Source organism: Paralichthys olivaceus, chromosome 21, assembly GCF_024713975.1.
Source record: "Paralichthys olivaceus isolate ysfri-2021 chromosome 21, ASM2471397v2, whole genome shotgun sequence".
NCBI classification, from domain to species: Eukaryota; Metazoa; Chordata; class Actinopteri; order Pleuronectiformes; family Paralichthyidae; genus Paralichthys; species Paralichthys olivaceus.
The window spans coordinates 12,670,381-12,697,990 of NC_091113.1; the positions used below are offsets into that span (position 1 = coordinate 12,670,381).

Genomic DNA, 27,610 nt, shown 5'->3' on the forward strand with positions numbered 1-27,610 from the left:
TGTTCCTGTGTTGTGTAAAATACAGACGATGCATTTCTCAGCCGATCAACACCTCAGCTTAGTGTCAAAGAGGCATGATTAGTCCAATGAACCACTAGGGCTTCTTCGACGACTGCATTTTAGTAGTTGTTAAAGTCCAAAGTAGTCATTTTTCTGGCTTTTGTCAATGTGTAAACAGAGAAAAGACGTCTAGTTTAACACGCAATAAAACACTTGTAGCACCATCTCCCATTCCCTTTAAAAGCAATGTGCACTTCCACCTTGGGGGGGGTTTGATATCATAAGGACAGATTTGACAGGGGCAAGCAATTTGTGTGACCTCTTGGATGAGAGGTGAAATCTCTTCAAGAATCACAGACAAGTCCAGTTTCCTATATGTGCTGAAATGTTGTCATCAGATTTATTTGTTTTGTCAACACATTATGTGTAATGGCTCCATATGAGTTATAGCGTTAATTGCGAGTGTATTATATTTCTTTCTAATGGTAACGTCCTTCTCGAGCGAAAAGGTCATACATTAAAGCCCTGATATATACATGTTCATCAACAGATATGAATCTTATTTAAGTGCCATTGAACAAGACATTGAACTGCTCTGGATAAGAGATGACTGAAGGGCCTGAAATGGAAATATAATGTAGATTACGCTGATGCTGAAGTTGATGTGGTGTCCGTGCTGCAGCGTGCAGCAGTAAAAGCAGCCTCTGTGCCTTCCCAAGGGTGTTTAATCTATGACTGATGGATGTAAGACCAAGACAACGACTGTAATTATCATCATCATCACTGTAAAACATTCATCATTACCATCATCAACATAATAGTTATCTCCCTCTGTCACCAACCAGCCATTATCACAACCATAATCGCTAGCATGAACGCCTGTACACACACTCACACACAGACATGTTGAGAAAAATCTGCACAAGATCTGGAGCATTAGCCTCATTTAAAAAACATCCATCTGTCTTTGAATGCAACACCAGCACACGCACGTAGCTGCACATTTTCAGAGTTCGCATTAATGCATATGGATTTATTATCTGATCTGCATGGCTAAAGCAGCCCATCACCATGCGCTCTGAGCATTTGGCTGATGAGAGCAACTGAGCAGATCGGAATATGAAGCTTATTGCTCTGGCAGTCACAAGTGCTCCGATGTTAACCCCGGTGCAGATATAGAAATTAAAGGTGCTAACACATTTCCCACACTGCATTCCTCTCGGGGACGGTAGCCCATTGCAGGCAGCGGAGCACACTTCTGAAAGAGTGTCAGAGAGGACGTCTCAATTATTCATTGAGTGGCTGATTTATGGGGTTTCATATGGTGCATATTAAAGGCTTTGGGAGGCACCTGGAAGCCAAAGACGCTTTATGGAACTGCTGTTAATTGGAAACCTCTATCACTCTCTTTCTCTTAGAGCACACAAACAACTACAGTTAAGGAATAGGTACTATGCAAGGCTTTGGAGAGGTAAAAATCAGTGAGCAGTAAATGTGTGCAGGAGCTTTTTACCGCTTTAAGTCTCATGCGCTTCATTGAAATAGAACAAAAGTGTGGAGAAAAGAACAGGAGTGAGAAAAGTTCCAGTTGACATTATCCAGTCTCTTTAGCATAATTAAAACAGTGCGAAGTTTGCAGCGAGCCCCTGACTTTGTGTGGAAATTATAGGTTCAGCTTTTTGCTGATCAAAGAGAATTCCTCATTTGAAATACATGCACATACAGTTTGAATGTATATGCAAAACATCCAGGGAGTTGTGGATCAGAGGTGCTAGTTCTCTACATTGACGTTCTCCTATTTCCATATACCGCCAATGTTCATATACTTCATTCACATTGAATTACATTTGCTGTAGTTGGTGTTTGTATGTGCAAACATGGATGGATGGATGCACAAGCACATGAAGATCTCAACGACACAGGGTTTTTTTTTGCAGTACAGCATCTTTTTCTCGTGGTATTGGTGTAATGTGTGATTCATTGTAATTGTCAAAATGCTGTGGGGGTGGGAGGGGAACCCCTGTATCGTTCCTGGAGCTTATCACCAGCACCACCTTTCTAACCTGAAGGAGACTGGAAAGAGTGATTGGGTGAAGACTAACAAAAGAGTGGGAGTGAGTGCAAAGAAGACAAAGGAGGTGAAAAAGTGAAAAGGGGAGTAAATGATAAAAATAGAAGAGACATGATAAAGGTAAGCAGTGTGCAGTGGGAGGAGGAGGAGGGAGAGAGAGAGAGAGAGAGAGAGAGAGAGAGAGAGAGAGATGAATGATGATGAGCAGGTAAATCCATGAAAGGGGCGGGGAACACTGTGAGTTTATTTGGCTCTACTGGCTGAAACTTCTCTGGGACTCGGTATTGGTCTGGGTGTTGTACAACTTACTGAAAGTTGTGAAGAATAAAACTGTCTCACCTCATGCTGTCCCTAATTTCATTGGCATGTTTAAATGAAAAAAGAATTATGTAGGTGAGAGTGTTCTGAGTATGGTGGCTCTGAAGGGCAAATCAAAAAAACTGAGGGGATAAGGGGAGATCAAAAAACATAACAGGCGAGGTCATTGAAAAGAATGGGTTTCAGAGCTTAATGCCGTTGTCACGTTGTTTCTGAAAAGAACTTTCAAGGTGCCAGATCAGAATTTGGAAATAAGTGTTAGGGTTTTTATTTTATAGGTACCATGAATAAATAATATTTGTATGTCTCTCAAATTAATTACAAACCAAAAATGTCCACCCTGCTTTAAACTGAATTCAAAATTATTGTCAGATTGTTTTAGTCAGAGGAATAATGTGAACCCTGTATTTGCAGCATTTATGTATGAAAAAACGAATTGTATTGTTCTTGTCAAAACAAGATTGCAGAGGTATAGGTTAAAGCTGCTTTGACTGATAAAAAACATGAATATTTTCAGTTTTGCATTTAGTATCTGCTGATGTGAACAATGCTGACTCCCTACCTGGAAAAGTCAAAGTCATCCAACAAAGTAAAGACATTAATCAATCCACAGTCAGACAAACCAATTACAAATAAAATGCATAACATTTCTCAAGGGCACAATTCAGAATGAAAATAAAAAGGTAAAAGTAGTTTGGAGTAATACCTGAAGGCTTAAAGAAATCACTTAAGCCGTAAATCCAGTTATTCAAAAGGGTTGACGTACTTTTTTCTCACAACTCTACAGCAACCCCTTTAACGCCACACCGTAACAATGTGTATGTCAGACCATTTCTGTGACTTAACCCTGCTCTCTGTCATTCACAATGGCCACTCTCACTGTCCAGCTGTGCGGAGGTGAAGGAGGAGTTACGGATTCAACATCTCTCCCTTGCTTGTCATTTTTTTTGCACTTCTCATGTGTACAGCCAAGTCCCACGATATGAATGCCTTGAAGCTAACTGAAAATGTGAGCCATTATCCCTATAACTCAATGATATTACAACAACCCGCTTTAGTTCTCAGCTCTCTGCCTTATTGCACACATCCTGCAAACTCCACAACTCATATTGTGATGACGCATAACGAGCCAGCTCCTCATTTTTGGGGAAAAGAAAAGAGCTCCTTATCAGCTTCTGAACGATGTTCTTTTTAAACCACAATGCCAGCCTAAAGTGCACAGGTAATGAAAACACAAGACACTGCTGCACACACCAAATGACTCCCTGTGTTCGTTGGCGGCGTGCAAATGATGCTTCCTTCCCCTCCTCTCATAATAGCCTCTATTGTTGGCATTGTGTGGGAGGGAGACACTGATTTGCCACGGCCGGTATAATTCTCTCATTATGAGTTCAGAGGGGGGAAGGAAGCTGGGAGGTGTGGAGGGATGAGGGCCGCGGGGGAACGGCGTCCCACAAAGAGCAAAACCCGACTGATAATGGAGCAAATCCATCAGCGTCTCGCTCTCCATCTCTGTCTGTCGCTCGTCATCCATCCACAGGCTTTTGGATGGATGTCATTTCAAAGAGCTTGGAGTGAAAAGTGGCTCAGAAGAAATTTCAAAAAGAGATAATGGAGTACAAGCAGTCTCGCCCTCACCGTGCAATCTGGCATAGAGAGAGAGGCAAAGAAGGGATGCCAAAAAAAGAGGTGCAGAGAGCAGGAGGGATGATGCAGAAGAGGAGAACACACACAGAGTGGTAGTGGTTAGATCAGCCTTTCCTCTTCACTGGTTGTAGCAGCAGCTTAGACCTGTTAGCGTGCTTATTTTCAACCACATTGATGCTGTGACCTAACTTAGGCTCCAGCCTCTACAATCCCATTCCCTCTCAGAGCCTCCCAAAACCCTCTCTAGCTTCGGCTACGCCTCATTGCTCTCATCATTCGTTTTATTTTGCAAGTATGTGTGAGCTCGAGAGTGAGAGTCTGAGGGGAAGAAAAGTCTATGCACCCGCTTGAGGGTATTTTAAAAAGGACCCCTGCCCTCTCTTTGCGATACTCTGAGGTCTTTAAGGCTGCTGGCTCCGTATTCAATCACCCCAACAACCTCACCTTAACAACAATGACTTCAGTAACCTTCGCCATCCATTCGCCTGTCTCAGAACAAAAGCTGTTTCCATAGGGAGCCATTAGACGAATGTAGCTCTGGGAAAGGAAGAATCCAATACACCAGATGGGCTGCTCTTTAAACCAGCTCCAGGGCTGGACAACAGTCTCACTGAGGCTGTTATTGAGAGGGAGAAATTAAGCTAAATCAGTGGAACACATGGAAAATGTTCAGGTCCGCCGCTGGAGTCGATCCAATCATCTGACACGGCAGGTGGACGCTGGTTATTGCCCAAAGCTCAGCAGATAACTGCTACAGTCTGTTTTACATTTATTTATTTAGGTGTAGTATTTCCTCAGGTAAAAAAGATCCACTGACAGGAAGATGAGGATTTCTTATATGTTTTTGTGAAGAGGAATTCAAACTTTCAAGTTAGAGGATGAAATATTCAGAGATATTTGAAGAAGGGGTGGGCGTAAACAAGTGTCATTGTTATCAGCGGAGTGAAATACCTTCATCACCGTGATAAATCAATGGCCTTATTCTAGAAAATAAAGCATTTTATTTTATTTTTCAAATGCTCAGTTGGGCTCTGAATACTTGTCCTTATGCAGTATATCATGTAGCAAACTAAAAAGTAAAACATAATAGCAGCCAAACTGATTAATTAAAGCGTAGTGAGGTTGAATAGCCTGTAAAGCTTAAAGAGATGAGTGGAGTGTCAGAACCAGATGAGGACACCAACACGGACACAAGAGAGGAAACTCTTATTCCTCAAAAAGGGGCACATCCGCCTGCTCAGTTTTAAATCCTCCCACAAGGTGCAAACTGCAGTTTTATGTAATAGAGTGCGGCTCAGGTCATATTTTTCTGTCAGAAGCCGTCCAAACTTGAGACAACCAAACCTTGCCTGACCTTGCAGGTTTTATTTATTTCCAAACCTGACTCCGGCCTGATGTAGTTAATGTAGTTTGTGTTACTCTGTCACTGACATGGTTATTGCTAGTTTCCCCTGTTCACAGACATGTACAGTGAAAAAAGTAATAAATAGCCTAGCCAGCGTGACAGAACCACACCCGAACACAAATACAATGCTCTGTTATGCAAGCTTTGTGGCATTAACATGACAACAGAAGGTGGAAACTCAAGCAACCTGTTCCACCATCATTAAAAACATATGGCACATGAATACGAAGAAGCAACACGCCCTCCGAGCCAAAACCAGCGTGTGGAAAACCAGCACCAGTGGAGCATGGTCCAAAACCACACCAGTATCACTCCAGGCATTGTTAACTGCTGCCACACTATTTACGACAAGATGAGGGAGAGAGGGAAATATATCAGGAGACAGGACGGTTGTTGAAAAAAACTGCATTTGTCAAGTTCTTTCCACAATCCTCAGAAACTCTTTTAACCATCTGGATATAAGAATGTTCTGTCTCTTCTTGCACCAGAGGAAAGACTTCTAACCACCATCTTTGTTCAGGTTAGGAGGAAGAGTGTTTGATTCTGGAAACACCTTGATGAAAGTTACATGCTGTCAAACGACTCTAGATTTTCAAAGATCCTAAAGTTTGTATTTATTTAGCTTGGTGACTGTAATTGAATGATAATACCGGGTGTGGTTGGAAACACATTGCAAAATCTGTGTGTAATGAATTCCCCTTTATGACAGCACCATGAGGATGCACTCAGCTGTAAGTCTACCTGCCAAATTACAGGGGACAGGGCACTTTCCCAATGCCGTGCAGCCACTTATATGTGAGCTGTTTTCCATATTTGACCCCGACAGCACCACAAATTCCCAAGCACTTTGAAAAAGACCTGGATATTCTTTATCATTGTGACCGTGCTTGAAGACAGAAACTCTGACCCAAGTGACTACACACACCTCTGAGGCAGAAAAGGGTGTAAGACAGCTCTCGGCTCGAGCTTCCAGTTCACCTCCATTATGTATAAGTTGAGCCGGGCTGAGCTCGGTGGCCAGTCACTCCTGACTATCAGTTAGAGCCGGGGATGTGTCACCTGTCTCTTCTCGTCCCATATGGTTTCCCCTGACTTAAGTTACAGCTGTAACTCCACAGAGCAGATAAGAGCACAGAGTGTTTGTGTTTGCGTGTGAATGTGTGTGTGTGTGTGTTTGTGTGTGTGCGTTTGCACTCAATTTTCTGAATACAAGCGGCTCTATACAGCAAGAAGATAGGTTTGTGCTGTGCCTGCGCTTGTATGTGTCAAGGTATGTGTGTGTTTTTTCTTGTATAAGTGTGTCTGTAGGTGTGTGTCTGTAGGTGTGTATTCCATGTGGTGAATGTATTCATGTCTGTCCCACAAACCAAAAGTGAGTTTATCCATGAGTACCACCATGTGCGTGTGTGTGTGTGTGTGTGTGTGTGTGTGTGTGTGTGTGTGCACATACCTATCTATAGTTATGAGGGCCATCATTGTGAGGACATTTTGGCCGGTCCTCATAAATTCAATGGGCTGTTTGAGGGACTTGAGACTTGGTTTTAGGGTGAGGTTTAAAGTTATGTCTACAAATGTGTGTGTGTTTGTGTTTGTGTGTGTGTGTGTGTGTGTGTGTGCGTGCGTATGTGCATGCGTGTGCATGTTTGTGTGTTTGTGTGTGACAGTTTGTCTGCATGTGACAGTTTGTCTCAAAAAAGCAGAGCCAGGGGACTGATTGTCTGAGTGTGTGTGTTTTTGTCTCATAGGGGGGAACCAGGGGGACGGCTGAGGTGAGAGAGCTGAGGCGTAACACCTTGTTAATGTGACAGACACAGTAAAACAGTCACAGAGGGAATGAGCCGCCGTTGTCTCCTTTGCTCGATAACTTGACAGATACAAGAAGTAGCAGCAGTTTGTTAAGATGCTCTCGAGTCCAGTTCCCAACACACCGCACTTAGATGAGAACTTGGCACAGAGCTCACCAACCATGATAATTTTAGTCAGGAAGAGTTGTGCTGGTATCTTTGGGATAATGCCATAAGCTCTGATTAGACTTGATTAATAATTTATAAGTGGAACAGATTGTAGTGGGTCACTATTTTGGGACTGATTCATGCAGTGTCTGGAGGGTTTCTTTTAAAATGTATTTAACGACTAAGAACACATGCCATTTCTTGTCAATTGTTAAAAATGTCATTGAATTACTTAACATAAGAAAGATATTTCAAATACTTTGGATTACTTCAATATCGTCTCATAAAATGATTGCGTGTAAAACTGTGAATGACCTCATTTTAACTTGACCTTGAATAGACCACAGCATTATATTAAGAGAGAAAACAAGTAAAGAAAAAAAGACAATAAATAAAGCAATTTGTTTTCACTTTGTTGCCTTGCAACTAATAACATCAAAATAAAAAGTGCAAGCAAATGCAGTTTTTATGCATTTCTGATAAAAAAAACACTGTGGCGTAGATACCGTGTGATTGACAGCTAGCAGTGTCCTCGAAATATGGTAACATCTGGTTTAAAAAAACAAAAGCAAGATAGCTCTGACCAAAACGCCAAACTCAAGGCTTCAAAATGGCAGTTCACAAACGGCATGGTGGGCACTAATCAGAAAAATAACCTTGAATCCATGATGGTGCGAGGTGTGGGGGGGTCATGAATGTCTGTTCAAAGTTTCATGGCAATCTATAAAAAAGTTGTGATATCTGTGTCTGGACCAGACAGATGAGCCTGGCTAAAGGCAGGATGGCTAAAGACGGTTTCCTCCCCATCTATTTTACTCAGGGATCCTTGACCAGTTGAGCAGCATGAACTGCAACAATGCTAATGAACATTCATAATGATGAGGCATTAAGAAAAGTTGTTCCAACATGAAATGTTTTTCAGAGTTCCCTCATTTCGCCTCACTCCTCAGTTTAATGAAGTCATTCCCTTTATTGTGTATATATTGTTTGTTTGAGTAAAAAATGACCACAGAGTCAAGCATGGTCACATGCAAATAGATCGATATGTCCTGACTAAATGACAGTGCTGGCTAATTTGGGCTGGTAAACAGAGGACGCTGCTCAGTGAGATGCTGATGCAGCCGAGCGTACCTGATAGACGTGGTAAGCGTTGGCGGCTCTGCCCTGCAGGAACACAGAGGGGATCCACACGTTGATGAGAGCGCGATGAGCCCTGAGTGACACAAACAACAAACCATCCTCACTGCCGGCGTCATTATCATCACCATCATTACCATTATCATAATCATTATCACTGGCAGCGGCAACATCAACAGCGTTTCAGCACTGTGCTTGGACAGCTACAGCAAATTATAGCTCACTCCGGTAAAACACCTCAAAATCGAATTTGGTCATGAACCGAGAAGATGAATGTACCGAATCAAACTGTGTCGGATGAGCTTTGTCCAGCAGTAAATTTGAGAAAGAATAACAGAACAAATATTTTTACATGGATATGCAACTCTTGTGAGATTCAAAACTCCTGGGTGAAAATGAATCTGTCTACTGATTCCAGAAAACTCAGTCCGTCTGTTTCTAAGTAGAACACATATCTAGAGAGCTTCATCTTAACAGCTTCACACTTGGCTTGTGCTTTGTTAGGGAACATTTGGACGCACGATACATTCACTATTAAACTTTGAACAAATAGGTTTTACTTGCTGCGGCAAGCAAAGAAAGAAAACTGTAACCAGCATCACCACAGGCAAAGAAAACAGCCCATTCCCAACATGGTAGATTTAGAATGGGCACTGCACCAGTTATAAAAAGATGGAAGGTTTGGGGAAGGAGTTAGAGAAAGGCAGTGGGGGTAGAGAGAAATATTCTTACGTTTCAAAATCTGACAAACTGGGGTCATCTGATGTCTGGCTTAAATCACCTGGAACCTGGAAAACGAGAGTGAAGAGATCAAGAAACAAACAAAAGATTGGCATTCATAACACAAACTGTATAAACACACACAGTGTCAGTGATTTCTCAAACACGGAAGGTGCTTCAGCAGGCAGCAGGGGAAACCTGGAGAAACTACATCCAGAGATTACAAAGTGGTGTGATGCTAAACTTTAGCAGATTCACTGCCCTGTCTGTCTGCAGAAGTCACTGGAAGTAAGGTGAAAGTAATAATCTAATAGCTGAAATGATTGAAAGAGCAGTAGTAGGTAGTTTAGACGAATAGAACAAACCATTGAAGTCATTAGCTGAGTGTCAGATTACTTGTTGAAATGGTGAGCTAAGAGTAATGTGAGTGTGTGTGAGAACGAGGGAGAATTCACCAAGCCTGTGATTTGTTTCACTTTTTGCATTTTTTCCCTTGAGAGACCATGTGACCAGGCTCAGATGTGAGCCTCCAGGATTTGTGTGTATGTGTTTGTGTATTTGTTTGAGAGAGAGAATGTGTGTCTGTCTTCCCTCATCTCTCTTAACCAGAGCTGGCCAGTTAGAAAGACTATGCAAACCTGGAATAAATCACTTTCACTGGTCCCAACCCACCCCTGTGGGGTCTCCAGCCTGCAGGCTTTAATCAAACCCTTCCGTTCAAGAGTTGTGAACAAACACAGACACACAGCAAGTCCCAGAGAAAGAGAGAGAGAGAGCGAGAGAGATGGCAGAGAGAAAGTGACCAGGGTTCGGTTATTTGCGGCCGCTGTTGGAAACTGAAGTCATGCAATCAGGAGTCAGACACATACACTGACACAAACATAATCACACACACACACACACACACACACACACACACACACACACACAGACACACAGACACACTTGGACACAGAGAGCGGTCCAGAAGAGCAGAGCTGAAGCTGAGGGATAAGAGGTCCTATCTTCAGCCTGGGGCTCCATCAATGACATAGTAACTTGCACCTTGGGCAGTGTGTGTCAGTGTGTGTCTGTGAGTTTCAGTGGGGGGGCTGTTTTTATATCCTGACTGACATAACCTGAAAACACACTAACCCACGGGGGACTTGTATCACCACAGGGACTAAAATTGAGGTACCCATGAGAGCTGAGACTGTATTAGGACTTTTTTTTTCGGGCTGGAATTAAAGCTCTCGTGAGCATGACCAGATGTTGGGTGTTCTGTTTGTGTCTGTTGTTATTGTAGAAAAAAACTTGTTTGCCTGAAATACCCTTTAACAGGAGAAAAGGGCTGTTCACATTAGCAGGAGAAAAACTTTAGAGAACATGTCTGCTGGTTTGTCAGGGAGCTGCTCTGTGGAAGTATGGAAGAAAAATGAAAACGCAGCAATGTCACAGATGACAGCTCCAAGAAAAATGCAGTTAACCGTTATTGGCAGCCATTGACTGTAGAGAAAAATAAGCAGAGCACCAGTGCAAAAACAAAGAAGATGAAAATCAAACTAAATCATGAGTCAAGGGAAAAGGGCAGAGTGATGGAGAGGGGGAGGCGGGAGGAAAACAAAACGGGATAACCTGCAGAAACCAAATGAGACAGGACATCAATTTATGCGTGTGTGTGCGTGTGTCTCCAGTCACTCACCGGTCCTCTCAGGTCGATGAGTTCCTGTCTCATCTGGACAATGAGGTGGTCTTTGGCCATTAGGGAACGGTACAGGCGCTCATTAAACTCTATCAGCTCACCATGCATCTCGGCCACCTGCAGCACACACACACACAAACACTTACATTTATCATCCTGTAGATCCTTATTATAAAATTTACGAAACGTAATTATGAAAAAAAAACCAGACAATAGAAAATCATGTAAACACGTTTAGCGTTGAAAAATATAATTCAAGGTTTCCGTTTAACACACAAAAGGCAGCAGTGCTCCAGGTGAGACGTAAGGGATGTTGACAGCAGGACAGATGGGAAACAGTCTGACAGGCATGGGAGATAGAGGGAGAGAGGAGTGAGAGACATAGAGACAGACAGAGGGGGAGAGAGTGTGAGAGGGTGAAACCAGTTCATATCCTTAACAGTGAAGACTCCTGCCAGACTGCTAATCAATTGTCTTCAGCTCTAACTAACCTTGACATAGTGTTATTCACATCTTTGTATGTGTGTGCGCGTGTGTGTCTGCAAATAAGTGTGAGCTTTCCAGTGTGTGTGTTTCTCAGCACTGTCTGCCTAACCAGGCTGGGCAGGGTGGACAGGTCTCTGTCAGGAGACTGACAGCTGTGACATACACTGTGCTGTAAGGAGGACACCTGCTGTCACAGCCGCTTCAGCAGAGCGCCGTCGCCAGATGACAGGCGAGCCGCGGCGGCTCAGGCACGACCTTTATCCATTAACTTGTTCACAGCCCATTTACGAGCAGACACGGGGGAAAAGGCCTCTTATGAAATTACGATAATAATTTTCACAATAAACTGGATCTATAATTTCCACCAAAAAAAAAGTTCATACCAGTAAATATCTAAGATTTAATATTATGACTAAATTGTGTAAAAATGTCAAGCACCAGAACAGAAAAAATATCAAACCAAGGCCATATTGAAAGCAACTTTTTATTTTAAACAAAACAAATCTGTTTTCATTACTGTTTCTTGTTGGGGAACAGTAACTCACAAAGGCAACCTGAAAATATTATAAGAATGCCCCCCCCCCCCCCATTCACTGTAGTGTTTTTTTTTTTCATTTTTATAAAATCTGTTAACTGGAATGGCTGTCAGTGGAGTTCATACCCAACAGTCTACTTATAATAACCACATTCAATTCCCCAGATCCAGACATGCCCGATTTCTTTTCATTGGGATCCATTAATCCCTAAGAAATCAACGCACATGATTGCCCAAATTTCCCTCTGGTTCAATAAAGTATCTATCTAAAAATATCTATAGAAATATCTACAATGATAAAGAAAGTGAAAATGAATTCCCATACCCACCCCCCAATCCTGATCTGTACCAAACTATTATAGCTTAAAACATTTTTCAATATTTTTGAAAATTTAGGTGGTGCTAAAGTGATTTCAAAACCCTACAGCTGCCATGACAACCCTGTTTTAAAAATACAGAAAGCAATGCTACGGTCCCGTATAAGAGTTTTCCGACCTCTGTGGAGCAGATGGCTTCTGAGTACAATAATCTTACAAATATTTCTCCCTCTGGAACTACTGCTGGGTTAAACAGTGACATTTCAAAAGATGATGTGATTGAACATCATTTGGATACACAAATACATCCTGACAGTAAAAGTTGACATTCAAGCACAAATGTGAAACATAAAAAATTGTCGATTGTATGTGAGAGGGGTTTATGGTGTAATATAAAACAAAATGCTGTATTAACGAGCTGCAGTTCTTCAGGCGAGGTATTCAGAAGGAGAGTATACAGATAATTCTTCATTCTCACATTAAGTATTCAACAGCACACAGACAAGACCACAGGAGCACAGCAAACACTCTGAATAAGGAGGCGTGTTGTGTTTGGCTTCAAATGTGATCGGAAAAATACTAAGATCGCTTGCCAAACTGAATCGCTACTTCAGGTGGAGATGCCAAAATGTTGCTCGTATGGTCAGATGACACTGCTTACTACTTTCTATATTTAGGTGGAGCACAAGAGAGGTTTTAGACTTTCATCTGTGTGATTTTTATCAACACAAACAAGAGCTACAATTACCAGCCTGCAACGTAATGCCTCCACCAAGGAGTGTAGTGTCAGTCTACAAATCTAATCATTTAACCTTTGAGGCCAAGAGACAACTGTTCAAAAGTTAAGGAAATTCTCAAAAGGCAGAACTGAGATATCATGTGATATGAAAAACGTGTGAGGTCACCATGACCTTGGCCTCTGACCACCATAACTGGATAAATTAATGCAAGTCTAAAGCTGGGTCACAATTTAAAGGCTGCATCCTTCGAAGGCCGCATTGCTAAGGCTCCTTCATATGCGGCACACAAATGTGTCTTTTCATCCAAACCACGGCTCACACAGGTGGATCCTTCTCAGGCTCCCCCCTCCTGGATTCATTGCACAAAGTAATGTCGGAAGCTGAAGATTCAGGCTTCAACTGAACAGCTGAGGGTGCACATGTTAAAAAAAAAACAAGGGTCATCCAAACTTTCTTGTCGTGTCCAACTGCAGCTCTGTTGCAGTTGGCAAGACACAGACAGTGATAAAGGGTACCCTCTGTAGACCAGACCATCTCATTTCAGTTCAGCCTTTGCGGGTTGGCAGGCCACAAAGTTTGCCTCCTTTGTGGGCCATGCAGACCATGTCCTCCAAAGGAGACGACCCCTGAATTGGGACACAGCTCAAGTGAATGTTTGTGCAGATGGAATTAAAAATCCCTACGGCTATTTCTGAGATACTGCGTTCACAAAGCAAAAGATGTGTTTAGTGAGGTCACAGGAACATTGACCTTTGACGACCAAAATATAATGACTTCATCCTTGAGTCCAGCGGAACAGTTTTTTTTCTAAACATGAAGAAATATTGAGATATTGTGTTCACAAGAATAGGACGAACAGAGTGAGGGACATAGAACCTGATAATCAAATGCCTCTGGCCAATGTCTGTTGCCAACACAAAGGCATTAAACCTGAGGGAATGGTGAATAAATAGGACAAAAGCACATGAATACAATTGACTGTGTCTTCAACAGGCAGAATCTGAGTAACTTTATATTGAGTATTATACAACTGCATTACAAACTAACAAAAACTAATCTTACCAGAAATAATAATAACAGTAAAACATTGTGTCGAGAAAACAACACATTTAAATGGATGCTCGTGTTCATAACAATTCTTCTTATCAACCCAACCACTGCTACAACGAAGAGGTTTTACAGAGACACTCTTGTCTGATTTGTGTATCTGTCTGTCTTTGTTACTGTGCGCTTTAACTGCAGCTGTGATGTTATTAAGTGAATAACAATGTGCATCTCCTCGGGCTGTTAAATCTCTTCACTGTCAGACACAACCTGAGCTCTACGGGCGGTAGATCATCCACGGTAGAAAATCAATGAGGTGCAACAAGTCTGGGAGTTTCTGGAAGGGTCCTCTTCAGTCCCCTTGCAGCTGCTGCGAGCGATAATTATCTAAACACTTTTTGGAAATAAAAAGAGGAATAAAGTTTGCTTTGTTTAAAGGAGAATTGCTGTATTTTCAAACTGGGCTCTAAGTTTATAAATGTGGCAGAGTCATGATACTTGGTTGTTGCAGTAATAGAGATAGAAACATGAGTGAGAGAGTTTGGGTTCTACTGAGAGAAACGATTATGGCTGAATCTTACCTCTGATGTGGACAATGTCGATGAAGCATTTGACTTTGATGGCTGTCCCTCCTTGTTTGCGTATACGGACAAAAAGCGCCTAGAAAATTGAAGCGTGAACGAGGAGACACAGAGGCGACAAGCTGAGGAGGGACAGGGACCTGCTGCACAGTTCTCATTGAGCGAGACATGTTTTTCCAGATTCTTAGCAAAAACCAGAAAAAACAATGGGAGCTTTTTATTGGCGAAATAAAGCCCTCTCAGAGGACATTTGCAGATGCCCCATAAGATTACAATGTAGGCATTGTTTTTGGGACTACTGGCAGAGATGATCTACTGGACTGATTCCAAAGGTTCCATTAATTACACCTTCACATTTATAAACAAAGTGCCCATATTGAAAAATACAGAAATTGCTTTAATAAAAGACAAATGTGGGAGAAGACATCTAACTGTTTGGGCTCAGTTGATCCCCAGGCTCGTCACTTTGTTATTTTCTTCTTCTTAAGAGACATATCAGTGTGCCCAGTCAATATCGACTGAGACTCTAAACAGCAGAGATGTTGGATATCTCAGGATCAGATATGGCGGCAAAGCAATAAAGTACAGCTGATGGTAATCTTTAAACATAAAGCACGACCGACTCAAGCTCAAAAACTAATCCCCGAAAACAACCTGACATCGCAATGTTTCAGTCTGTGTCCTGGAAGAACCCTGATGTTTGGAGCGGACACCCAAACGAACACTTTCATAGGCTTGTTCCGCTCCGACGAGCGTTCATTACGTCCCAGCGTTTTCCACTTGGGGGACAGGGAGCGGTTACGGACGAAAAAGCACTCCCGGCTGTCCTCAACACACCAGCCATTCATCATGCATTTATTTAGCCGCCATAATTCTTAAATAGGACTTTATAAAAGAGGGAATTCATTTTCAGCGTGAAGAAACCCAATTAATTCTCAGTGAGAGGGAGCTAATCAGTTTGTCATTCTCCGGCAGTGCATGTGTGTGTGCGTGCATGTACAGTATAGTATGTGTATGTGAGTGCATTGCTTTGTGTGAGTGGTTGTCTATATTAAGCACTGGCTGTGTGGCTACGTGCTAGTGTTGCGAATTTGTTTAAATGGCCAAGTTAATGTCCCGTGCTGTTATTAACGCAGGGTCATTTACATGCACAGCCAGGTTTCAGTGTTCGCTCACTCAGGCCTGCACCCTACATGCAATGGGCATTATTCAGCTGCATTATCCCACCCTCAAGCTGACCTGTGTCCACAGAGGTTCCACCCAAAGGCTCGCTTCAAGCTTGCAACAGCCAAAACAAATTGTAACTGTGGGACCAGGGTTAATTAATTGCTACATAAATCCTTTCCACACAACAAAATAAATGATAGAAGTAGAGATCAGTCCAAAGGAAAGTGGTGACAGCGAGCTGGAGGGCAACGTCAGAACGAGTTTGGTTTGAGTTCTACACGATTTTTCATTAAATATAATGAATATAAAAGGATGGCACGACAAACAATGACATAGATCAAATCCAAACAAACATGGCATACAAACAAACAAACATTAATGAACAAGTCAGGGGGATGACTTTAATTCCAACAGGAGAGCTTAACATGTGAGTCTTCTCCTGACACACACAACTGGAACTTTGTTATGCTTGAAAGTGATGGAATGGATTACAATTTCCTTCAAGCTTTCAGAGTGAAACCATAAAAACATCCCAAAAAACCTGACAGCTCAACAAGTCAGCAAAGTATAGAGCCGCTGTTTTCTTGTGCTTTAGGCCACAGCTGAACCGTAGCCTTGAAGCCCCGGCTGTGTGGCTCAGCAGGGAGCTCCCAGGGCCATCCTACGATCAAAGCTCAGGACAAAAGTGACCCCAATGTACTGCCAGAGGAGCCGCGCATAGCAAAGTCAGCAACTTAGTCAACAGATCACTGCAGTCTTTCTGCAAACTGTGCATTCATCTCAGCTCTGTACTTGGGGGAAAAAGTGAATGAATATTTTCTTGCAGCTGGTTTATAAAAAGGTCAATACATGCATTATTTTAAGGTTGCAAAATATCCTTGACTTGAATGGAAACTTCTCAAGATAAATGTGAAATATAACTTTAGCAACTAGGAGTATCAAAACAACGTTGACCTAGTTTGATGATGTCGGGAAGCTGCTTGGGATCATGGGAGTTGCTGTCTTCACCACCATTGCCCATGACATTGTGACTCAGGTGCAAATCATGGTTGTGGATGAGGTCCCGTATTAAAGTTTTATTCACATTTCACAGCAAACAGTGGTGATAATCATGATCCATTACGAGTGACCGATACAGACAGCGGAAGGAGAAAACAGCCGACTGGCACGTCGTTTGACATGGACATCACAGCAGAAACGAACAAAGCTGTCGGTAAAGTGAACATGAGGCAATAGAATGACAACAAAAATGAAATGTTCTATTACTTTGGATAAATGTAGGATTTTTCAACAACAAAATCTTACAAAAACATAGTCTGATTTGTTTTAGATATTTAAATGAAGAATTGCTATATATTATATCTTCAAAGTGCACAAGGTTAATTTGCCAAATCTTAAGCTTAAATGCTTTCCTTATTTAGGAACACACAACAGTCATAATTGCATTTAGTTGAGTTGTCCTGCTGAAGACTGGGTGCTGAAATAATATTTAAAGGAAGAGCTAATAAAAGACAACATATTTCCTCTAGTAATAATTTTGTAATACAACAAATCAGAATAAGTTTGCAGAACAATCTCAAATCAAAGTATTACTCGCACCATGTTTTTTCAGGGCTGAACAAGTTCCTCTTTTAATTTATTTCCTTCTCTGTGGAACGGATATAATTTGTACCATTCACAGTATTAAACATCTAAATGAATGTGTGCGAGGTCTGAAACTGAACCGTGAAAGTAAGAAAATAACTATGATCTGACCTTGTTAGAACATCCTCTCCCAATCTGATTAATAATGACAAATGCACTGTACGCTTTGTGCTCTGCAGCCAACATTACCATCTATCTACGTTGGTTACTCTCAAAGTAACAAAGATAAATTGCTATCATTTATTTCACCCAACACTGCAAAGTGCATCTGTGCAGCTGAAAAGTAAATAAAACATGATGTACTGTGCAGTTTTGTTGTAAAACAGACAATAAAGTGTCTCTCAGGACCTACACAACAAGTAACGACACATTTTCACGAGGGTCGAAAATTAAATTAAGGCTGCAAGCAGCGTCACACAGGCCCTCGCACCCCCGTGCATGTCCAGGCAGGATGCTTGTTGTCACTGCTGCATGCTGTGGCTATACCATCAGACCATGAGCTATTGAGTAAGTAAGTAATTTCTTGTGCAGGTGCACAGTGACATAATGGATCACACATCGCATGACCTGCCTCCATTATACAGTATTATGTAGATGGAATAATGATTGTGACATGACGCATGTGCCAGTAGGTGGCGCTATGAATATTGGTGTGTTGATGACTGTTATCAAACATGTTTGTGGCAGATCTGATCATGTACTGTTAAGTTTTAACAACTTCCTGTGTCATGGCCAAACATCCCAAATGGGATGCCATGCTACAGACACGCTGTTCAACCAAAACAACATTTTTTTTTTAAATGTGTCATCTCGAGATGGCACACAGCGAATTACTTGTTCTCACCAAAATGGCCGACTTCCTGTTGGGTTAAGGCTATGGTACCCGAGGCTTTTTTTTAATTCTGAGAATGCTACATGTACCGAGCTACGAGAATCTTAAGTGTGCCGTGCGGCTTAGAATCAGGTCTTCTTGGCTAAAATTTGCACATAGTGATGTTTTCGATTCTTGTTATGTAAAATCTGTCATATGCCGTATTAAAATAAGACTATTGAGACTAGCAGAGCAGTGATGCAGATTGTTGTTTGTGGTCAGATGCTTTGTCTCTGCTGCAGGGCTTGTTTTACGATGATGCAACCGTCTGCACTAGAGGAGTCGTTATAACAAACTGCCACCCGAGTGATGGTGACCAGCACACTCCCTCACATACACACTCTCTATGCACACTCTTCAAAGACACACAGTCTCCTCCTTCACACAACGCTTTGTCATCTCCGCCTCTTCTCTCCCGATCTTTGCACAATCTAGTCAAGCCTCTCCTTTTCTCTCCTCTTCTCTCCTCTCCTCTCTTCTCCTTTCCTCTCCTCTCCTCTGGTGTATGATCTAATCTGAGCCACACCGAGCTGAGCTGGCCTAAATAAAGAGGCTAAGAAAGCCCTGCCTGAGCTGGAACATCCCTTACCCCCAAAAAAGCGACAGAGAAAGAAACTGAGGCAGAGAGAAAGTGCGATACATCTGACACAAAACCTTATAACCTTAATGCGACTGGTGTGGAGCCAAATGAGGTCAAGAGGAAAGGGAGAATATCGAACCATGTCAGTGTTCACACACACGGACAAGGGTCGAGAGAAGGACAGGGACAAGGTCAGTGGAGAGCTGATTACAGCACAGAGTCACATGAACTGGAAACATGTACTCGTCCCATGACTTCTTCTTGCAACAGGAGCATTCAAGCCACTTGGCTTAGGTTAAATGACAGGATAATTAGAACAATCCAGAAGTTTTGACCTTTCACTCTGCAACTGTGATACATACTTGTTGAGAGGATGGGAAGTAATACATTTTGGTTTGGACTCAGATCAAGGTGCAAGTCCTGAAACGTTGCAAAATAGAGGATTTTTAAACATTCTATAATTACTCAGGCATATTTAAGGGCCTGATATGAATGTATTTATGTGCATATCCAAATAATAATTTAGATATTTTTCTATTTTAAATGTGGTTTCATAAGGGGACAAGAGTATTTCAAGATCTCTTTAAAAAATTCACTGAAATGTCATTTAATATTGTCCTGGTGCAGATTCTCCTTTTTAAATATACTTCTTCATGTGAAACCCTTGCTCGCTTTTCTCTTTTCCAATTCCACGGGAACATTTCTGAAAGGAAATGTCCATTATGATTTTTCATGCGGTGTGAAATTACGTAAAAACCAAAGGCAGATGGTTCTTGGTCTTTGTGTTACAGCTGGTAACATTTCGAAGTGGGCAGGACAGCGTGACTCAAAAGAGAAATACTTTCATCCCTTTTTTTTTTAAATTTATGGCACAACAGAGACCTGGTTCAAAGGTTCATTTAAACATGCTAAACTGGGTGAGACCTCAACTCCAATATGTCCAACACTGGGCTACTTTGTAAATCTAAATGCCTCTGACTCACTTCATCACAGCTGCTCCTAAACATGAAGAGACACGGCTGAAAGACGGAGGGGGGGGGGGGGGGGGGGGGGGGGGGGGGGAGAAAAAGAGTGTGAGAGCGGACCGATATAGACATCACAAGCTGTGCTGTCCACTCTGAACGGAGGAGGAAAAGAAAAGATGGAAAGACAGACAGAGAGAGATGAGTTAAGTAATGTGAGAGCGGCAGATGGAGCAATACAAAAAGAGGAATGGCAGTTTATAGAAAAAGGCTAAAACTGGGGACTTGGGACAGACGTAGCTGTTTGTCACAGACGCGTCACACAAGCACTTGGATCTCTCGCTCCTGGTTTATGTAGTATTATTACTTTGAAACGCTGCAGCTATGAAAACATTAAAGTACAGTCTGTCAGCTTTCATTTTGGGCTGTTTTCAACACAATGCAGATTAACATTCAGGGAACTAAAACCCTGTCTTAGTGCATGTTCCCCCAGTCCACGCATGCCAAATGTATTTGGACAGATTAAGATTAGTTTACATTCAAAAAGTTACTTTCACTGTGAGGAGCCAGAATTTTAATATACACTGGCAGGAGCAGTGTGGAGACAGGGGATTAAATGACAGCTGGTAGTTATGGATTATCACAGCACATATATACACAAGTGAAATACTGAAGTCAGAGCGATAGTCGACATTAAGACTTTAGAAGTTGGTGTTTTAATAAGTTTCTGAAATAGCATATGTTTAATTATGAGCTTCATTTTTACAACACCTTTCAAAACACAGTTACAAGGTGCTTTACACGTTAATAATAAAAAAATGAAGGCTAACAAAGTAAGCAGTTAAAATCCAAAAACAAGATAAACAAAGATCAGCAAGATAAAATAAAAATATTCGAAAATTATAAAAAATAGTCGGTTTGATCAGAACTTGGAGAATGCAGAAGTATAAAAATGGACCTATAAGAGAGATCTAACAGTTTGTCAGAAGGATCTCTGCGAAGCGACTGCTGTTAACATTTCATCCAGTTAGTTCTGTTTTCACATTGCACCGTGGTTCAGTTTGATCCAGACTGAGACCGCCTCTTTTGCTAGGACAAAATTTTGGTCCGTCGATCTGAACCCTGGTCCGAGGCCTTTACACCTGTTGTTTTGGTTCGGACTAAACTAAAAAATCCCCAACAGAGCCCGAACCAAACAAGGCAGGTGTGACAGCGCACGAAGGAACTGGGCTTAGCGATCAGATTTAAAAGTGTGTAAATCACAAATTTATTTTCCAACAGAATTTCACTCCTACTGCAGAGCTTCAACAGCAATGCATGACTCTGACTGTATTTCATCACTGAGCTGGATGAGCTGTATGACTTTAACATACATGTACATCTGCACACTCCGTAGCAGAAACATTAAGTTTTAATACTGGTTTGATGATCGCACTTTCTTCAGTGTCTTCAATGATTCATCCCAATAGAAATCAAATGCTCACAAATTGTAATTGAAATCATTACTGCAAGCAGCTTTTAAACCCAAAGCTATTAAAGAGAGTGTGCCAGCCTCCCATTCTGGATGGGTATTCTCACACGGAGGCTAAAAAAATATATTTTGTGTGAAAGAGAATTTAATAAGGCAGAGGAAGGCTTTTGTAACCGAAAACACTTCAAAGAAGATTCACCTGCATTATTCTGAGAAGAATACCATGCATTATGCAGTGTTTTGTATTTTTCAAGGGTCACATTCACGTGCATTACACAGCAAAGACAACGGGCATCGTAAACGCACATCGGTTCATTTTTTCCTGGCTATTACTGCGTCTTCCCTCTGAACAGCGGAGACTCCGAGTCAGTGGCTTGTAATTGTTGCACTTGTTCTTGATGTTGTTTATGGTTAATTAATGAGCTTGTGGATCAAAGGGAGAATCCCTGGTCCCACAGGAAGTTTCAACCCATATCTCATCTCTATCCTCTTCTCCCTATTCTTATCAATACCACACAGCAGGGATGAAAAAAAAGGAATAATACAGCACAGGAAAACAAAACAACGAAACCAAAAATATGTGCTGTAACTGTAAACGCATACTCACAAGACTTCTGATGTAGTTAAGAGTTTGTTTGTTTATTGGATGTGAGTCGGGCGTCTGTTGAGGAATTTGGGTTAGGATGATCCAGCCTGTGAGCTGCAGACGAGTTCGTTTACAGCGGAGGATGATGTAACGAGGCCTCAATCTGAAGCACAGATGCCTCCCATCTAAACCTGGAGTACATTATCTACTGAGGCTGCCTTTAATGATTGTAATTGGCAGGTGCCTTCAGTGAGTGTATATGGTTTTATAGGTGAGACTGGCAGCAACATACATGCATGAGTAACAGCTGCTTGCATTAAATTTAAGTCTGGGTGAGGGATCTGTGATCTACTTTTCGAATGAACCAGATATTTTAAGACATTTACACTAGTCTGATATTGAGGAGCAATCGTGAAGAAACAAGATGGTCATGTTGATTAGCCAATTTATATTACATGTCTCTATCACAGAGTTTCTTCAATTCAATGCAACTTAAGTTGTATCCCACCAAATCACAACATAGTGTGAAGGGCACATCTACCTCGATTGGTTTGGGTAAGAGGAGAGTAAATAGGGAAGACAGTCTGACTGCTAGTTATAATGACAAAAAAGACTTAATGTAGAAGTTGTAGTAGAAGTTAGTAAAAGTAGAAGTAAGCAGTCGTAGGAGTAGTGTGGCAGTATTTCGGACAATGTGGGATTTAACATGTTTACAGGAGTTTCAGGTAGTACAAGGGTCAGTTTGCAATAGGAGAGGACAATAATGCACATGACCATATTATCAACAGTTGTCTTTGAGGTAATGTTGTGTTTTAAATGGTGCAACAGGCTGGTTGGAGTCCATATACCCTCAACAGTACATTTTGAAATTGGAAAAAGACTTTGCCTCAGATGGTGGATATAGATTGTATGTAAAAAGAATGTGTGATATTGGATCATCCACCTTCACGTTCAAGCTTTGTGACACATTTTGTTCAGTTCGTGGTTTGCCCAGTGATGTTATCTCTTTAGATAATTCTGTTGGATCTCTGCTCCATTTAACTGGTTAAACTGTTCTATCCAAAGTGTTCATGTGCCATAGTAAAACTATCCTAACTATAACTATCCTGATTCATTTGTTGGTGATCAACATACATTGATACAAGTCATATTGATGCAAGTGATACAAATGACTTCATGCATCTTTAAAGCCTCTGAAGACCTTCATGCCTCAGTAAGCAAAACGAGAGCTGAAAACACATCTTCATATTTATTTAGGGTTTAAATCAAAAACTCTGCTAATCTGCTCCTTCAGCACGGTGTCAGTGCGCTTTAATCTGATTGACAGCCCAATCAACACATCCTGATTCCAATGTTGCTAAATGTTGATTGGTGCACAGGAGTGTGTGAAGAGAAACACAAATCTCTGGTTAGAAATGTCAGGTGCTGTTAATTTTTGCCAGAAAACATGAGCTTATGTTGGAACCTGGAACCAATAACTAATTAAGTTTTCAGAACCTTCAAGGATAGAAATGTCTCTTCTTTAGATAATAAAAATGTGATGATGTACTCTACATATGATGCGGATATTTAGATAAAACAGAACTGGAATGTAAGTGTCCAGCGCCATAATGTATTTTAATTTACAAGTAAATGTGTCTACTACTGTTTCAGACATAAAAGATCGAAGTTGATGCAAGAAGCAGCTGCTGACTGACAATAATAATATTGCAAGTTGACGTCTTTGTTTGTGTCTTCTAAGCACGTGGCTCCTTTTTTCATCCTGAGATATTATGTATTCTCCCAGTTTTGCATCTGTTGAGCTACCTGTGAATTTTCTAAGTGTTTTCTCACAGGGACTCACTTTGACATAGTCTGTATGTCGTGTGTGCGCTCTGTATTTGGGAAACAGCAATTTCAAGGGAACGGTCTTAATCAGTGCATGCAAAGATTACAGGCCGTTTCTCAGTTGAGGTGGTTCAGTGGTCGCATGACCTGAATATGGAATTGTCTATGAGATATTATAAAAGGTGGTTAAATATAAAGTTATATTCTCATATTTATATTTAGTCAGACATACAGGATTCTCCTCTGGCCAGCTTTTCTATTAATTCCACTTTGGCTTGTAAAGTAGCATTCAGCCCACTTGTAGGTAACATTAATAGGTTCTTAAACAAAGTGGAGTCCTTGAACGTCTCTTTGAGATTTCAGGTGAGCTTGAAAATCTAAAGAGCCTGAGGAGGGGGCGGTCTTTACTCTTAAATCCACTTCATCTATAACCACCGGGGGGATTCTCCATCATTTTCCTCTTACTCAAAATCGACTGATTCATTCATCTCAAGAGTAAATTCTACGTCCAACAAATGGAAGACCACAATATCCTGACATCATCCAACCACAGGATCGAAAAACAACTCAATATTTGAATGTAATTTAAAAGCCAAATATCACATTGACGAAATAGAATTAATAAGTAACAGTCACATGCTGGTGAGAGTGAATGATTTGCAGGCTAACATGTCAAGGGGCAGTTGTGTATTGTGTCCGATCAGCCTGACACCAGCAGCCTGTTAGCGCTGATAAGAGGACGTGCTACATCACTACCTGCCCTCCCTCTCCTCATCACTCCGGTCTCACCGATCAATGTCATGCAGCTTCGCCAATTCTTAGAAACCTCTGCGGACACGTTAACCATATTATGTCATTTCCTTTTATTACTCGCGCACACAATGAAAAGCAACAACGCAATAAAGATGGAAATTGAAAAGTGTATGTGTCGGTGCCCTGGAGTTATAGTAGTTGCACTTCCTTCCTTCTGTGATTGTATTTCTCTCTCTCTCTCTCTCTCTCTCTCTCTGTCTTTCACTAGATGCATCACTTCATTGCCTTTTCTTTTTTTTGTGAGAAAACCCCACTCATCCATACAGGAATTTACCCAACGTTTGAACGCACACAACTCTTACCACCTAGTCTCTGCCGCGGCTGAAAAGATAAGGAGAAATAAATAAATAAAAGGAGTGTGAAGAGGAGTGTGAAGAGGAGAGTCAGAGGCCGGCAGTGGAACATCCTGGAAGTCACAAGTCACTGCTGTGTATCAGTTCATGATTTTCGTCAGTTTGGTAACAGCACAAGGGAGAAAAAGCTTAAATAAGAGATGATATAAAATATTAACCACTTTCTAAATCACATGACTTACGTATCATTAAACAGGTGGATGAAATACAAACCAAACAATCACACGAACACAGAAATAATATTAAAGGTCACAAAGTCGGCTATATAAGATCGATTTCACACCTGAAAGTCTGAAACAAGCTTCATATCTTCGTTACATTGTTTACAATTGATCCGGTTTGTTATGGTTCAACAATGCAATTTAAGAAAGAAGACTTTTGTATTTCCCACATACGTCCTGCAGTCATCACCTATGTAGGCTGGGTCTTTACTTGGCATTGATTGGTTTGTAAACAGGCCAGCTCTGATATCGGCGTGTTGTTAATCCACTGAGTAGCAGTGTTTACATTTGAACCAGGTCATTTAGGTGATTTTGCCAATGCAATATAATTAGGTTATTACTACCAGATGTTAAAGACTTCAATATGAATGCTGGTGAAAATAAGTTTGTTGCAAGAACAACTTGATGCTTGTTTAAACAAGTACAGTGTGCATTGTAAACCTGCCTGTTTGGACTGGGCTGTTTGTTTGGTCTGTGGTGATTTTCTTTCTAAAACTGTAAAAGTGGTCTGCAGCTTTCAGTCCACAGAGCCCTTTAGCTGCACCTCCACCGCTGCACAAATAATCAGTTGATGCCACTGTCGTTATCGACACTGCGCTTCCTTGGGATCCTTAACAATACAGAGTGTGAAGGTGATTAGATAAGTGGTTCTTGAGATATTTGAGTCACAGATGAACAGAGAAAGATGTTGGTGTGTTTTCAGTTAATTCTGCTCCTCACAAGTGGCCAGAACATCAGGACATTTTATAACCTGACTGGGTGTTGGATGTCAATGAAAAAGCTATGGCCAGTGGATTTCCTTTTTTTTTTCAATCTAAATCAGTACAATTACTGCTTTTATGAATTTCTATGCCTCATCAGTGTCTAAAGCATGATGATGGCCTGAATGCTGTAATCAGTAGTTTCAGTGGAACTAGTGATATATAGGGCTACATTCAGAGAAAGGCTGTGGCTGCACAGTGTCCTGCAAGGCACAAAACCAGTCACCTGCAGAGCTGCAGTGTGGTTGCTGAAGTTGAGTTTAAAATCCCACCTAAGCGTCCAAAAAAAGGCCACACAGCTCAAGTTTTAGGTGTGACTGTAGCCGGTGGGAGAATCTCCATGCACAGTGCAGAGCCTGACATGACAGATGAACGGACGAGGATGCAGCAGGAAAAGAGCATCTACCCACTTGAGACTTGGCTCAAATATAAACAATGTCAAAGTCGATAAAATGCATTTGCATCATTAAATTAAAACTGATGTGGGCCCCAAACACCGGGCGAATTTCCCAGGTTAATGAAGGCTGAGCCACTGGCCAATATTTATTTGTGTCTGGCAGGCCTGTATGTATCCAACAAGGCTTTAATGTGACATTTTCAAAAATCAATAACTTGTTGGGTCAGATTTTCTCTCAGCTGCTGGAGCGCGGCGGCTGAGTCAGGATTGTCGACAGCTGCTCGTGTATCTCACACGATTTGAAAATCCTCATATCGGGATGAGGAGAATGAACACACACACACACACACATAAACACACACTACAACACAAACTACACAAACACATATAATGCTGTACACACACTGACACTATTAACTATACAAAAAGCCACACTTTGTTCACTTCTATGAATAACAGGGTTGATCCAGGGGTGCACTTGTCCCTGCTGAAATCTGATTGGCCCGTGAAGTGCCCCGTCCTGTCAGTAGTCTTTAAAAACAAACAAACAAACAATACTCACATTTGTTTGTTTGTTAAAGTTTATGTACAGTAGATTTTCTAAGGTTTTTGAAGCACTCAATGTGCTTTCAAAATATATTCAAGATGTGTGGATGACATTTGAATCAAAGCTATAGCGCTAACAGTAAAGAAGGAATGATTTCAGATATGGTGCATGGATCATGGATATATAATTGTCCCCTTTATGGCCCCTGATTTACAAAGATCCTAGATTCGCCACTGGTTAGCAATAATGAGGACATCCTGCGTCTCCCGTTCGCTGCACGTCTTTTCTTTTCTCTCTTCTCTGTGACTCATCCAGCTGAAGCACAAGCCGTGCTGCTGCAACCGCTTTCACATTTTACAATATTTCTGCCGACTGGACGACTTGTTTCATATCAGGGACAAAGGAAAACACCTGTGTTCTATGTGACAGGCGGGTTTAAACAAAGCCATCATGGCCTGGCAGGTTAGCCCTGGACCGATTGTGTCCCACCACCGTCCTCCAGGCTCACTGTGAAAGCCCGATCCAGACTGACAGCCAAGCAAATGAACAAATAAATAAGTAAACACCATTAAAAATGTATCGCACATACACATGCATAAATAAGTTAAAGCATAGTTCGGCCGAACACAGGCAGAATTATTTCTTATAAAAGAAATATAAAACCGTGCTTTAATAATTCATGTGGAAGCCCCCCCACACCTTGCTACACATTAGAATAAACACAAGGTGCCTTTATTTTCCTCCACCGCTGTCACTCTCTCTGGGAGCGCCGCTGC

The 27,610-nt window shown here is 41.5% G+C and overlaps 1 protein-coding gene across 2 annotated transcripts in view; it reads right to left on the minus strand.

Annotated features, from left to right (window-relative positions):
* The window catches only part of snx29 (sorting nexin 29), a 130,702-nt gene that overhangs the window by 38,291 nt on the left and 64,801 nt on the right, over positions 1-27,610 (minus strand). For both annotated transcript variants that reach the window (XM_069517184.1, XM_069517185.1), the window contains exons 16-18: positions 10,932-11,048; positions 9,263-9,318; positions 8,525-8,606 (exon numbers count right to left, since the gene is read on the minus strand). In XM_069517184.1, the coding sequence (XP_069373285.1) occupies positions 8,525-8,606; positions 9,263-9,318; positions 10,932-11,048 (255 nt within the window). The remainder of the gene's footprint in view (positions 1-8,524; positions 8,607-9,262; positions 9,319-10,931; positions 11,049-27,610) is intronic.